Here is a 15,702-nt window from a genome sequence, read left to right on the forward strand (position 1 = left end):
AAATAACCTTCTGTCATAAATACTAAATCAAGAGCACACAGGCAAGACTATAATCTATTTACAGTCCTGATTTCCCTTTAGATGTCATTGATGTTAATTCATCTTGACATGTTGTCCAATCTGACCATTCGTCAGAACTGAAGGGAAATATAAAATGATGATTTTTGAGTATTGTCAGAAGTTGGGGGAGAAAGAAGGTAAGAACTTTTTTCTGCATTTTCAGCCGTCATAGGTCAATGCTGAGTTCCACAATTTGATGAAACCCAAGAAACATCAAGCAGGTCTTTCTTGTGTCTGTAAATGGAATTGAAACAATGAGGATATCGTTCTGAAGAAGCCTCATTCTGGGCCAGAAACATTAACTCTATTTTTTTCTTGCCATGTGTTTTTTCTGACGCACTAGGCTTCTCCAACATCCTCTCTATTAAAATTTCTTGAAATATTCCTTTAATTCCTTACATCGTTTTGCCTTTGCTCTCAGAGGAACTAATACATGTGGTCTATTTTTATAGGTGTCAGTAAAATATAATTTCCTTCTCAATGTCAATGTTATTATCTTTGATACTCTCGTTGTCGTGTGTTCTGGGCGGCCTCACAACATGTTGCATTAAGTCTTCTTCCCATTAGCTTCAACAACATGAAAGAAAGAATGAAACAAACAAACAAACAAAGTAATTGATGCAGCATCTTTTATGAACCCAAGGATATCCAAACCATTTTAGTCACAATTAAGTAATTTTTTATTTGTAATGTTGGAAATACAAAATCAATGGTGAGCAAAGTGTGATTCCACAAAAGAAAATCGAGCAGCAATCTGTTTTCAGTTCAAACATATGATGGACAAATGTTGGTGAAGGGCGACAGGGATAAACTGTTTTTTTTTCTAGAATACCAGCAGTGAAGTGTTACACACTCCAAATCAGAGATTGAAAACACTCAGTGGTTTAGCATCTCATTCAGAAAGACGCCGCATCTGATAGCTTATCATTCCTTTAGCATTTGCAACAGGTAAGTGTGGACGCTGGTCTGTGAGCATCACAATTCTGACTCAGTGAACGCACTACATCTGACACCAGGTAAAAAGAGGGGGAGGATGCTGATCAATCAGTCATTCCAATCTTTGTGTTCCTTTTTCTCACTGTTTTATGCAACCAATGATCCAGGCAAAGGGAAAAGTTAACATTTTCTGCAGCTCCTTTCTGAATTGGACTGGGCAACTGTCAAAATGAAGAAATTGTTGTAAGAACAGAGCAATTGGCGCATGCTGGTCTTCTTTTGAAAGATGCATTGTGAGTCGGTGATATGCAGGCTGGTGAAATAAACCTTACCTGTAAATTGGACACAGAGGGAAACCCAGCATGCGTGATCCACAGGCAGAGCAAGCTGAGAGAGATTGGAAAGAACAACGAATGTCTTGCAGTTGGGCATCACTGGGTGTCTGCCAATCTCAATAACCCAGAATCACTTACGGGCTCAGCTAGCCACTAGATTACATGCTACAGTCAGGGCATTGAGTAGGAAAATGAAGGTGAATGGCAGACATGAGTTTAATAAATGGTCCAGCCAGTCATAGACCTGCCAGACAGGTAACCTATGGAAAGTCGATTTGATGTCGCAGAACCAGGGTACTCCATCTAACAAGTTTAGTGGCTGGTGGATGAAATGGAAAGAACTGGTCCAAAGCACAGACTATTCATATGAACAGCAATTCAGTTTTCTCAGTGTAATATCTGATCTTCAGATTTTACAGCAGATGGTCAGAAAGCAGCCCATGATGAATGACACTTTCAGTCACACTGAACAACATGAGCAACAAAAACTAGCACAGTTCTGAATCTACACGCAGCGGTGGTAGAAAGCAGACGATACCTAAAGTAAAGGGGGGTGACCCGGTCGTGGATGACTGCTATGATCATAACAAGGAAACCTGACACTGCTCTCGTCACGAGGTACTAAGGAATGCACTGAAAATGTCCACACTATTTTCAGCACAGGATTGCACAATCACCACCAAGTTGTTTATGAGGGATAAAAACAAGGATTTCTCTTACAAAGTGGGCTTAAGTCACCAACCATTGCCTGACCCAAGCTATTGTTGAAACTATCCAGATGTGTCTAGTTGCCAACTCCAAAGTTAATGCTAATTAATCCACACCGCATGCTCAGTTGAACATTTCCTAATACAGGTATCGTTGCAAATGTTGATTAACACAGCATCCGCTGTATGATGCTCAGTCAATCCAATTTAGTGCTAAAAACATTTAGCTCAGTTATATTTGCTCATTGCTGAGTATGGTGATATGGCTATTCGGGCTTTTTTTAAACTGGCACAGACAATCAAAGGAAATGCGAACTGATGTAGTATTAAGCTAGTTTAAGCTAGCTCTGATTGTTGATGTGACTTTTATATCTGGTTACTGGAGCAATAGGAAGTAGTGGTGGCCCGGTGGCTCTCAGGGCCAGGGACCTGGGGTTTAATTCCAATCTTGGGTGACTGGCTGTGTGGAGTTTGCACATTCCAGACGTGTCTGCGTGTGTTTCCCTTGACTGCCCTGGTTTCCTGCCACAATCTAAAGATGTGAAGGTTAGGTGCACTAGCCATGACAAATTGCCCATAAGGTTCAGGGATGTGTAGGTATGATGCAGTAGTCAAAGGGTGATAATAGGCTTGGGCAATGCGTCTCGGTGCATTACTCTTTGGAGGGTCAGCATGGACTTGTGAAATTGAAGGGCCTGTTTCCATACTTTAGTTATTCTATGAAGTACAACACCAAAACTTTTTGTGGGACTGTTGAAATAGAAATTGATGACACACTAAAATAAACGTTGAACACAAATACTCACCCTTGTTCTGATGTAGTCCACATCCACACATACTCCATAATTCACATTTTGGCTCATTGACAACAGGAATATTGGAATGGCGAATTGTTTTTTGTTCAGTGTAAATAACTTTACAATGGCTGCTAGTTTGTGCTACTCATTTCGATTTGAACTTGCTGTTTACCTATTTTGTTGCAAGTGTATTGGGCATTCAGTTCTAGAGGCACTTAACAAGTTATAGCTTTTTGTTTATCCTCCAGTCATTTCTCTTAATTTCCTCTTAGATTTGTGCTCTCTTTACCCTTATGTCACGACCAAGTTGTCATTTTGTCACACTCTTCCACTCTTTAATTTACTGCACTCTCCGAAATTTCATTAATTATCCTGCAACATTTAGTTTCAAATCTTTGCGACCTTCCTAGTTTCGTAAATTCACATCAACAAAGCTACCAGCACCACACAGCTTATTGTGGCCTCATTTTTGCAAATACCACATTCACCAGTACCAATGCCGCTGCATGACTTCTCCTTCAGCAATCATTCAGAAAATCATTCATTTTTCTAACATAACTTTTTCTATTCCACATGGTCAACACGAACTTTGACATTCAGCTTCATAATTTCATACTTCGTACAGATTTCAAAGAACCTCTGCCGTTTATCCACCTGCGCCATTTGTACATGAGTGCAAGGATGGGATACTCTCCTTGGAGATCCTCTCCGTCACAATTCATATTCCTCTCCCTTAGATGACGTACTAAAATCTGGCACCACTCAGACAGCATATAAGATACTGAAGGGGATCGATACAGCAGATAAAGAGAGGAAGTATATTCTTGTTGAGGAATCTAAAACGGAGGGGGCAGAGTAATGAAAAAGACAGTCCCAGTCTTTAGAGATTTGAGGGAGGACTTATTTTCTTTGAGGGTCATAATTCTTTGAGATTCTGTTTCCCTCAGTACAATGCCATCCAATTCATAGTGGCTAGATAAAGCGTGAACGAGACGGAATCTCTGAAAATGTGAGGTAGAGCAAATGGTGAGGAAGACTCAAACAACCAAGGAATAGATTGAGACAGCCAACCATATTTATTCCTAATGAATAGTGACTGAAGAACCAGCCAATTGCAACTGGAAGTCATGCCACCCGAGTTTTTCAGTAAGTAAAGCCCCCTTTTGATCTGCGATCAGTCGCTGATATAAGACTATAAAAGCCATCGTTTTACACAGCGTATTATTTGCTGTTGAACTACGAACCATGTATACTCTGTGTTATACGCTGATACTCGTGGCTATGCTGCTCGGTGCGTCTGAGCTGAAACCGTCATTACATGTTTCATTGCTTTTTGCTGCACACATCTTTTTGATCCATTTGTTATCCATGATTCAGTTTTCCAGGATCCGTTTCAGTTTAACTTCATGAAGGACAGACTCTAAAACTGAACTGTAGCTACACAACAGAATCCTCGAATCCATCCAGTATTCCAGGGAAACTCTTGAGATATTTGAGATCTAAAGGGGGAAGGGAGATAAGTCTCCAGAGTTTTCTGAGCAGCTTTCTCTAATTTGGACGAAGACAAACAAAGAGTTCCTTTCAGTTCTTGTCTCTAACTCTACCGCCTATGACTGCACACTGCTGCCCATGCTGTTGTAGAGGTGCAGTCAAACAATAAACAACTCTTACCTCTACCCATTCACAGATTCTGACCTGCGTTATGAATTGCTAACATGGTCAAAACTTACAAAAGCCACTTTTTCCAACGATTTCTTTCTGTGTTGCGTTCTGTACAAAATCCTTCTTTACAGCTGTTGTATGTATTATTCATGGCACAACTCATTGCAAGACGGACTCCGAAATTAAGACAGCAACAAAATTCGTTATTGCACGTCACTACCCTCACTCAAAGATTGACACTTCAGAGAACCATGCTTTCAGATGATATCTGTCTTGTTATTTGTTTGTATCCCAAAGAGCCGTCATTTTCGGTTTCTTTCAGAATGATGTTGACAGAGTTGTGATCTTAGATTATGCAAGATCTTGGATGCACTGTAGATCACAAATGTCCGATTGAATGGCAGAGCAGTCTAAAGGGCCAAATAGCCACTGCAACTCACACTCTGTGTTCATGTGACTGACTCTCTGTGGTCATTGACAGGAAAACAGAGGCTTTGTCAGCTGATTGTGTGTCACAGCGTGTCTGCGTCAGATATGAATCAATCGTCATCGAATCCGGACGTGACGTCTTCCCAATTTTGATTTGAAACTGGTCAGCTTCTGTATCTTCTATTCAAACCCACAATTGGCTCTGAGCTGATACCGTTCATTTATAGCTCGCTCTGTTTAAACCCACTGATTGCTCTTTAAGGATGTCTCCTCATATTACTTACTTATTCGTAACCGTAACAGTTCTCTTAAATGGTAAGTTGCTGAGTTTTAAAACGTACGCAATATGGGATCAGCAGTCTCCCCCTTCAGCTGTCTTTCACTGTATTATGATACATGTCTTTAATTTGAAAATAGTTATTAGAATCGTCCATTAAATTCATTTTTTTCTAAATTTCAGTTGGTGTCAATTGTGCAAACCATGTCTCACAGAAGCCGGTTACAATAGCACAGATTGAAGGAGATTCAGTAACTATTCATTTCAGCTATTCAACCACTGTTGATTCATATTCCTTACAATTGTACCGCCAAGATCCGGGTACACCCCCGACATTCTTGATCTACATCCCTAGATACGGGAAAGTCTTCAAAGCAAAAGATGTTGGCGATCGATTTTCTGCATCTCTGGACACTTCCAGTACGGAGGGGAATTTTACCATCAGCAGACTTCAGCTGTCTGACAACGCGATGTATTACTGTGCGCTCAGAGACAGTGAGTGGAAGTAGAGGGAGTCTCGTACATAAACACCGCCCAATGTAACAAAATGCAAAGTGTGGCTGGTATAGTTGGGGGTACAGTCGGAAATAACATTTACTTCCTCAATTTATACAAGAATTCACTGAATTCAAATGAACCAAAGCAATTAATAAGGCGACAGCATTGGGGCAGGTGTGTTGTCCTCAGGTGATATCGAATACATCTTGAATAAAATGCAAATATGTGATTAGCGAATCTATGCCATTCTGAAAATTAAAATCATTGTAATCGAATGACTGTCAAAAATATTCCAACCGGTAAAGAAGGTGTTTAGAACAGAACATGAGGCAAAGGTACTAAATCGTGTGGAATGCAGAGGAAACTGAAAACCGTACCTACAGTCTTATGTGGAATATCTAGATTTGCAAGAGAAATTTTATCAATCTCAAAGGTATATTTTGAACAAGGGCTGATTTCTGATCATCCAATGTACATTTTGGGAAATTGGAGCTCACTATTCCTATGAGGCAGATTATTTCTGAAGTTAGCTTTGATCATTTGCTTGCATTGATAACAATCATTTTTGCGCCTGCCAATATTGTAGAGGCTTAGAATTAATATGTGTAAGTATCTTTAATACGGAGAGGCCTGTAATCAGGTTTGTACAATTGTCTGGACTTTCACTGTACGTACTTCAGTGTCCACAATAAACTGTATTTTAAATTTTAAACTACCCTTCCTCTCTGAAACTACGAGAGCATATCTCCTTCTAGAAAGAAAGGATTTTCTTTCTTTATGACGAGTTCCAAGAGATCGCCAAATCAACAGTACTCTTTTATTTCCTGCTGCAGTCACTACCAGCGTTAATAATTGACGTGAATATTTTAAATCATCTTTATATGCACTATGCTCAAGGCTTTTCCGCACTGGTATCTACTGAAGTAACAGTGTGCGACATCCTGTTGAGAACAGCCTTCGACAGGCAACAGCTGTGACCCAGAAACCTGCGGCAGTTATTGTACGAGGCTTTCACTCGTTCTCATCACAGTGATGCTCATTGCACAGTAATACACCGCGGTGTCAGACGGCACCAGCTCCGATATTGTCAATCGGTACAACTTGTCAGATTTTTGGATTGTATCAGCAAACCGGGTCTGAGCAAAATCCGCCTTAAATTCACCACCTCCGCTCTCGAGCCTCCGGACTGCGAACTCGTGTTGCCTGCCCGGGTACTGACGGTACCAGAACAAGTAATAAGCATTGCTGGTGTACGTGCAGTTTAAAGTCACATCTTCTCCCTCTGTCTGTGTGACCAAGAGCTCCCGCTGACTAACAGAATCTCCATCGCTCAGACCTGGAACACAGGGTTAAAGAAAGCGGAAATCGTTGATTAGATGTACAGTTAAAAATGCATGCTGATGGCTAAAATGTCGCATTCCGTTTGATGTAAGTTTAAACAGGAATGTTATCATAAAACAAAAAAAAAGTAACTCCAGGTGCTGGAAAGCTCAGTTGTGAAGAAATGCTACTGGATCCGAAACTGCTTTAATCCTGTTTTTTTTTTCTCCAAGATGCTATCAAAGTTATGGAGTTTTCCCAGCAATATCTGTTTTCTTTTAATATAAGAAATGCTTCAGAAAAAGTGGAAAATATTCGTTTTAGCAATCCACACGAGAATCTACCTTCCCCCTCTTGCTCTAATTTTATTTGTATGTCCATCTTTCGATCTCTTCATTATCTGTTTAGAAGACTCCCTCTTCATGACTTTATGGCCTGACTCAACTCAACCTGATGCCAGTGAGTTTCATGTTCTGAAGCCAAAGCAGAATTTCCTTAGCTTTTCCATTCTATCACGTTTCTTACCCCTTTACTAAGACTCGTCGTTTTGGAATCCTGCATCATCTGAAACATTGTCTCCATGTTGACCCCTCCAAAAACATTTGTCAATCTTATCTTTATTAGAGAAACTAAGTATCACGTTTTGGGTTGTACTTTTCCAAAGCTATCACCCCTTAAAGCTGGTATCATTACTGCAATTAATCATATCGTGTTTTGTGTCCCTATGTTCTTCCTGCAAGATATAGAGAAAATCGGTTCACAATGGCTGAAGTGTAAAGCAGCCAGAATTCAATATTTACTGAAAAAGATACGGGTTTGGATCACACATAGCAATAGACAAATTCAACACTTCTCTTCAGTGTAAAACTTCTTACCAATGATGAATGCCACGGAAACCATCACGAAAACTGAGAACAGCATTACTGCTGCTCTGGTTTCTGACCACTTGTTTGTGTCTCAGAAATCTGCAGAATATCGAATAAGAGAAAAAATGAGACCCAGAGCATTGGCTGAGATTAGTCTGACGTCACTTCCTTCACAGCAAGCTGCGATGATCACAGAATCTGTTTGCCTATGTGTCATTTTCGCCAAAAAACTCTGTCTTTCAGCCACAAAACTTACATTCTGCTCGTCAGGAAAAAAAAAATCAGAGTTGATATAGACAGCCTTGTTTCTAATAAACCCGATAAACGTTAATCTGAAATATTTAACTCAAAGAACTACAATGTACAGGAAGATCCTTTGTTTATTTTATTCAAAGTGACTGATCAGACTGAATTTGTAGATGGGTTTGGCTTCAATTAATTTCGTACTGCAGACACACAGGGTATTTTTTGTCACTTTCACTCAGGGATTGACGGTTGTTGAATGGATGAACTTTGGGTATCTGAAGCCCGAAAGGGAACCAACATTGTGAGGTGGGCAGATCCAGTGGAGATTGTCAATTCGAAATGTGTTGGGATATTTTTCATGGGAGGTGGAAATGATTGTCCAGGATTCCTCCTGCGAACAGAACACATACCAGTATTGAACGAACATCGTGAAATCGAATTGATGTTTGGAGGCTTTGGTTGAGGCATGTTTCAAAGAATGGAACCAGTTCTTTGAGAAATATGGCCACTTCATAAGAACGCAGGAGAAAGGAACAAAGTGGATTTATTCAGCAGACAACAGGATTTCCGAGAGACCTTTAACCAATTTCGGCAATTAATTGTTTTATGTTTCAACAGTCAAAGTCAGAGAAGGAACACAGATCATGTTGCTCGAGGATCAGAAATGGAGGTCTCCAATTGACAGAGTTGTTGTCCGACTATGCGAGCTTCCTTCACCCCATGCAGACGGTCAGTGGGTCTGAGGAATTCGGGCTTAGTGATGAGGTGGATAAACAGCTACCTTCGTTATTATCTAAATGAGAGTGATTTTTTTTATTTTTGCTGTATTAACTGGTGAGATTAAATATAAACAGAATTCACTTTAGCTTTTATTTACGACATTGCAAATGTAACTGATGTACCAATGCCAGATTCTCTGTAGTTCCTGAAAGAATATGGTTCGCTGCCTCATTTTGAAGGAATATTACAGCCAAATATCTGCTTTACCAACGGCGCTCAAATGGCATAACGGATCTTTAAATAGACATTTGTGTAGTGTCTCTTTAGATCTGAATGGAAGTGACGAGAGAGCAGAGATGCACATTACCACAGCTTCAAATATGGTCGGAAGTGCAAGTAATCCTGCCAAGTTTACAGATGACGCAAAACCACGTGGGGAGAACAAAAGAATGCAGATACTTTAGAAGAGATAGAAATCCCTGAACAAATCCATGGTCACTGAAATCTCCAGAAATGCTGCACAATCAGAAAATCAAAAAAAAAGTAACGAGACGTGGTATCGAATTATAGGTTTTTGTGAATCGTTTTCGAGACAATTGGATTGTGTAACTATTAGTAAAATGTCAGTAATGTTAAAGGAAAGGCCACTTTCTTTCATATTTCATTGATTTATGATTAATTCTGATCTTTAATATCTGTGCATCACAATCGTTATACTTTGCATTCTTCCATTTCTCCTTGAATGGATTCTCATCATTCTGTCCTTTGCAAGTATTATTGCTGTATTTCTCCCATTTATCTTTCTTTCCATTACTGTTGTTTGATTTCATGCATGATCGTGCATTATCTCCACACACATTTCCAATTCTCTTCACTTCTGACTTGTTTACATCTTGTTTCTGCACATTTTATATTTTACTTCTCATTCCCCTTAACCATCATAATCGCATTCGTAACCTTGATACATCAAAACCAGGATGGCGGTCCTTCCACTAAGTGTACATTTATGTTAAGTGAGTCCATCTGTTTGTAACACTGTGCACTGGTCACATAGAGATAAGTAGCGGTATGACTAAATGTGGCGTCGCTCACAGTTAGGGTACGGTGTTTGTTGTCTGCACTGGTTGTAGTGGTGATCATGTTGTGCTAATCAGCTTCTGTTGTGCTCATCACAAGACTCTAACGTGGCTGACTCAGGAGCTGTCTGTACCAACGCATCGTGATAACTGCAGTGGTGTGAAGCAGTTGAAGAACTTGGTTCCCGTTTCATTAACAACTGTCCACTGAGGACGTTGCGATACTTGATCTTCTCCAATCATTTCCAAGCAGGTCAATGTGGGAAGCAACAAAATGACTTTGTAAATCTGAAGCATTGTCAAATTAATGAAAAGTAGAGTTAAGCAGCTGTTCACAGAGCTCCGTTTAGAACCAGGAAATAAATATTAAGTGTTAACAAGGATAAAAAGAACCCTCCTCAAGTCTCACTTTGAGCCAACTTCCTGTCTGAGTTAAGGAAGTGGTTGTGTCTTGTTGATTGTCTCTCTCTGTTTAGGTCACTCTGGCTCCAGTCCTCCAGTTCGATATTCATTGCAGACACTCACTGCCTTCTAGTGGAATTCTCTGGAAATTGCAAAGTATTTTTTTTCACACTACAATGTCAACGTGCCGATGTTTGACTGGGATACACAAACTTAAAAATCGCACAATACCAGGTTATTGTCTAACAGTTTTATTTAAAAGCACAAGATCTTGGAGCCCTGATTCTTCCTCAGGTAGATAGTGGCATGAGCTGCACGACATTTTGATTTTTTTTGCTGAAAATTCTGTGTTCAATGTTCCTGCCTGTCACGAACTACCTGACGAACGAGCAGCATTCTAAAATTTTGTACTTTCATTTAAACTTGTTGGACTACAACCGGGTGTTGTATGATTTTTTAATTTCTCACCACAGAGTGAGTTGCATGTGCAACAGTCTATGTTACTGAATTTGCCTTTGATAAGGTTGTGTCATGGGACGTTAAGATATTGGAATAGTTAGTTAAGCACTTCGATGGAGTAGCAGTCAAGCCAATTCTTTTATTTTATTTTATTTTCTGTCTGTATTTTAACTACAGTGTAAAAATAAAACGTGTCTTGCCTAAAGACAAGAACTTTGACCAATCGAACTACATCTGGAACGCAATGCCTTCCATTTATCTTTAAAAAAGAAAAACTTAGGATCTATGCTTACTATATTTTGATGGGGTTTGGTTTGATTTGGTCCGTCACATTGTATTTGCGCAGTTCATTTGACGACTCATGTTTTTCCTTCTGTGTATACATATGCATATCCGCTGTGTGTGCATGTGTGTTTGTGTGCGCGTGTGTATGTCTTTGAATATATGCACTTTCATCTCTGTGCAAAATGGGAGATACGTTTGGCTTGAGATTGAATGATTTTCAGTGTAAAAGCATCGCTCCTTGTTGCTGCTTTCTGATTCAAATGATACAATGCCACTTTCTGCTGGTGAATCGATGCTCTTGCAAATTCAGCAGATATTTGGGAAGGTATCACTTTTTTTGTGGCGTTTTCTTGAAAATATTTTCAAGGGATATTTTCCGATTTTCGAAATGTAGTAGAGCTAGAGGTCATTATCTGAACATATCAACTTTTGAAAGAACTTTCAATTTCAGACAGAGATGAGAGAAATATTTCTTGCCGAGGGTTGTCAGTGTTTGGAATTACCTTCTGCAAAAGGCAGAGCCCACTATTTGGTGTAAAACTTTCGTTGATTCTCAAGGTCCACACGTTAAGTAAGGGATGGATATTGATAAAGAACCTTTCATGGCTGAGAATATCTCGAATTGTGTTTCAGGTAGTGGAGCATTTCTGAAGTGCAGCCGGTTTTGCTTAGAAAATTAGGAACCTGATTTCAGTATCAGAGATAAAGATACGAATGCCGAATTGCGGTGAGACCTCATATAACATTAGAAATTGAAATGTTTAGATTTCCAAATGCAGCTGGATAATTGGAATGCCTGTACCACCAAAAGACCTGCTGTTCCTGGAATGTCCCAAATCTTAAAGAATTTATCAAAGTTCACATCATCTCCTGATTTACCTGTCCTTGAGGCTAAATTTAACATAAAGCATTGAGCAGGTTTCTGTGTTTAATGGGAATCAATATTTATTGGAAATTAATAGTTTCCATATACAGGTAAAAATTATGAGCTGACGATATACAACTCTATCATTTAAATCCCTAACTACCATGAACCATTATCCCGTTATGCTTGGATATAGACATGCCAGGCATTGGTATTAGGGCAGACTATTATTTCTTGGCAGGACAGAACTTAAACCTTGTGAGAAGGAGGCAGAAGTTTAAGCTTATTAGCCTTGTACTCACGATGGCTCCAAAGACACGGATTTGAATGAAGAACAGAATGTTATTGGATGGACTATCTTTAGGGTGGAAACGTAGCAAGAACAGTTCCTTGCCAATCTTAATTTTCTTACTAAGAAAATTAATATACTTATGTTGATCATTGTGTGATGGGACCAGAGTGAGAAAAGGGATGCATAAAGTTCTAAATACCTTGTTCATAGCTTTGCTTCCTTGTTGTGCCATGGGCATTTACACAAATGTGAGTTGTTTTTTCATACTTGAGAGTGCTTTTGTTTATATAAGTTTCATTCATCAATGACTTAGGATATGGTTACCTTTATAAGAGTCACGATTTGGCTCTAATTCATTCTGTCCTGCTTTTTCTTCACTGAAATGCATCGGTTTTTATAAAGTTAGATTCTGCTTTGTGGTTACCTCTATCCACATACTGGATCAGGGATTCGAGCATGCAGATTCGACCGATGATGGAGCAGAAACGAGGAGTGAAATCAAGGAAGCAAGCTGAGTCAAACAACTGTGTTTTCATTTTTCATGATAGATAGTTTCGATTAATAACAAGGACAAAACAATCAACACTCCAGTAAAATTGCTCACACTCTGATTTCTTCAAGGATTGCATTCCATTCTCCCAGTTTCTCAATTACTATCGTGCATATTCGGATGATTCCCCTTCCATTGGGTGCCTCCGATATTGCCTCTTTGCATTACTTACCTCCCCACTGTGATTCGTATACCTTAAGCCCCGGAACCATTTTCCACAGATCTGATATCACCAAGAAATACAGTTCTTCTTGTTTTCACTTACCAACTCACCAATTTCCACGTTTAAACTATTACTGTCCACCATTTCCAACGTTTGCAATATAAAACTGCCACCACCAACGTTACATAATAATTGTTACGTCCATGGCACTCTCATCCATGCCTATCTCACTCCTATGGTTTCTCACGCTCCAATTGCACATTCCAGGTGATTGAAGAAAGTATCATGTTTGCCTTTTCACCTCCTGTTTCCTTTTTGTTCACAGCCTCAAGCACACATCCCAGGTGAAGCAACGTTTTACTTGTACTTCTTTCAATCAATCTACTGTTTGCAACGTTGTCTGCTCAGAATGACGTCTCTTTTCCATTGTTGAGATTTCTTTTGGTTATACCTTGTGTGAACGCCAGAAATTGGAAGTCTATGGGGAGACTTGACTAGGGCTTAAAAGCATCATCGAGCTTCTCCTTGCGTGGTTGCACGCTGTATGGCTGAGACCGTATTTGACAGCATGAGAGAAACGGTCATGGTGGTTTACTGACTTTAAGACATGACTGGATTTACCTCACTGGAATACCCAAGCTTGCCAGAGTTGCACATTGAGGCCAATTGAATAGAATAAACTACAGACAAAAGAGGAAACAATTGCAAGAGTAAATCATGTATCATGACCAACAATAGAGGAGAAAATCATGTGATAACAAAAGAGCGGACGGTGACTGCTTTGTCTGCGACCATCGGTCCAGTAAGTTGTGCTTGATTCAAGCCAATTTCCAGAAAATGGAAGAAAAGGACTGGTGTTTCAATGAATGGAGAGTGATAACTGTAGACCAACGTTCGTGATGGCCGGGTTCTTGGAGATATCAATCAAGTAGAAATCCTGACACCGAAATGATCTGATCAGCTGACCCACTGCGGGTTAAATCAGTCTTTTGGTGCTTGAGTGAGAGATTAGTTGGAGCGCAGTAGTGATTCTTCTTTCTACCATTAATGCTTAAGTTTAATATTGCATAGTGTAATAAAGGTCGTTGAGTGCTTTTATATTCGTGCATTGTTCGTACATTGACTGATCTGAAATAAAGCTGCAATTTAGACTGAATTCAGCCCATGTGTATGGCTCGTTTATCTGGTCACGTTCACTTTCCATGGCAACACTACAAAGGTGCATCAGCCAGTTTATAGAACAGGATACCACTGCCCATCTTCTAAAACAGGACTGTTCGGTTCGAAATCTGCAGTTCATCAAAGGTTGAAGAAGTCTAAGCTCTCCGGTTTCGATGTATTCAGTAACTGAGAGAAAGTGAGGACTGGAGATGCTGGAGATCAGAGTCGAAAAGTGTGGTGCTGGAAAAGCACAGCAGGTTAGGCAGCATTTGAGGAGCAGGAGAGTCAATGCTTCTGGTGTCATGTATGTATTCTGTGTAGGAACTGGAAATGGTCTGTCACGAAAGTGTTTGAAAAACGAACTGAGATCGGAGTGATATCACAGAAGCGTTTTGGTACAAACAAAAGCCAATGGTTACAGCGGATCTCCAACGGCTCATTAAATGAACATCACTGCCTTGGGCCATACTCCTGCTTCCTTCCAGGAGCGTGCACCTGACTTTATTGCAAATAATCATTCACTACTTTTTTCAATGTTTCAATTAAACCTACTTTCAGGATAATTCCATGATGTGGAGGCGCCGATGTTGGACTGAAGTGGATGAAGTTACAAAATCACTTGACATCACGTTCTAGTCCAACAGGTTTATTTGGAAGTAACAACTGTCGGAACGATGCTCTTTCATCAGGTAGTTAGTGAGGAGGGATTATAGGATACAGAATTTACAGCAAAAGATCATAGTGTCATACAATGATGCCTTATATAAGTCTATGAGTTCAATTTGAATTTGCAGAATTGTATTTGCAGCTGCATTCTTTTTCCTTCTAAAACGCATACTCTGTCGGCAAACAATATTTTTTGTCATAGTTCATGTGACATTTCATACTTTCCTCCGTAGGAAGCAAAACCAGACTGGGAAACAAATAGACCCAAGACTCATACCTTTAATGCATTGTCTGAACTGAGATGTCATCTATTTTTATATAAAACCTGAAACTATCTCCAGAATCTGATTTGAAAGCAATTCTGGGATTTACTTATTAATGCATCGAAACCTGCAACCCATACTAAAAGATGAAAGATTTAACAGCAATCTAGATTTGCTCAATATATCGCATCAGTGTCTGACACTATGAATTTATAGCAAAAGATCACGTCAAATGCGCTTCTCTGTTAACGACATTAAACCTATGTTTGTTTCATGAGAGTTGAGTCTCTGTAACGTTGAGAAGCAGATTGAAACTTTGTTTTGAATTTTGAGCAGTTAATAAATTTATCAATTGGGCCATAGATTTCAACTACCAAGAAATGAAGTTAAAATTGCATGAAAGACTGGTTTGGTCTAAACTTGTTGAGTGCATCCAGTTCTGGAAATCACAGTGTACGGGGTTTGGATATTGAGATGACTGGATAGCTTATTTGTGATACAGGATGATGCCAACATCATGGGTTCAATTCCTGTAATGGTTTTTCCATTGCCGGTGTGGGCAATTCCCCAATTACCTTCATTTTTGCATCCCGAGGGGTCATTTGTCCATGTCCATTAACATGTCCAAGAAGGTTACTTGGATTTTGGCAAATTCACTTTTAGCTCG

The 15,702-nt window shown here is 39.6% G+C and overlaps 1 gene segment (V, D, J or C); it reads left to right on the plus strand.

The window, feature by feature from the left end:
* The first annotated feature begins 5,189 nt into the window (after positions 1 to 5,189).
* On the plus strand, positions 5,190 to 5,712 carry LOC132814078 (immunoglobulin lambda variable 6-57-like). The segment is given in 2 exon segments: positions 5,190 to 5,241; positions 5,387 to 5,712. Coding segments are annotated over 2 exon segments (378 nt in total).
* The last annotated feature ends 9,990 nt before the right edge of the window (positions 5,713 to 15,702 follow it).

Source organism: Hemiscyllium ocellatum, unplaced genomic scaffold, assembly GCF_020745735.1.
Source record: "Hemiscyllium ocellatum isolate sHemOce1 unplaced genomic scaffold, sHemOce1.pat.X.cur. scaffold_665_pat_ctg1, whole genome shotgun sequence".
NCBI lineage: Eukaryota > Metazoa > Chordata > Chondrichthyes > Orectolobiformes > Hemiscylliidae > Hemiscyllium > Hemiscyllium ocellatum.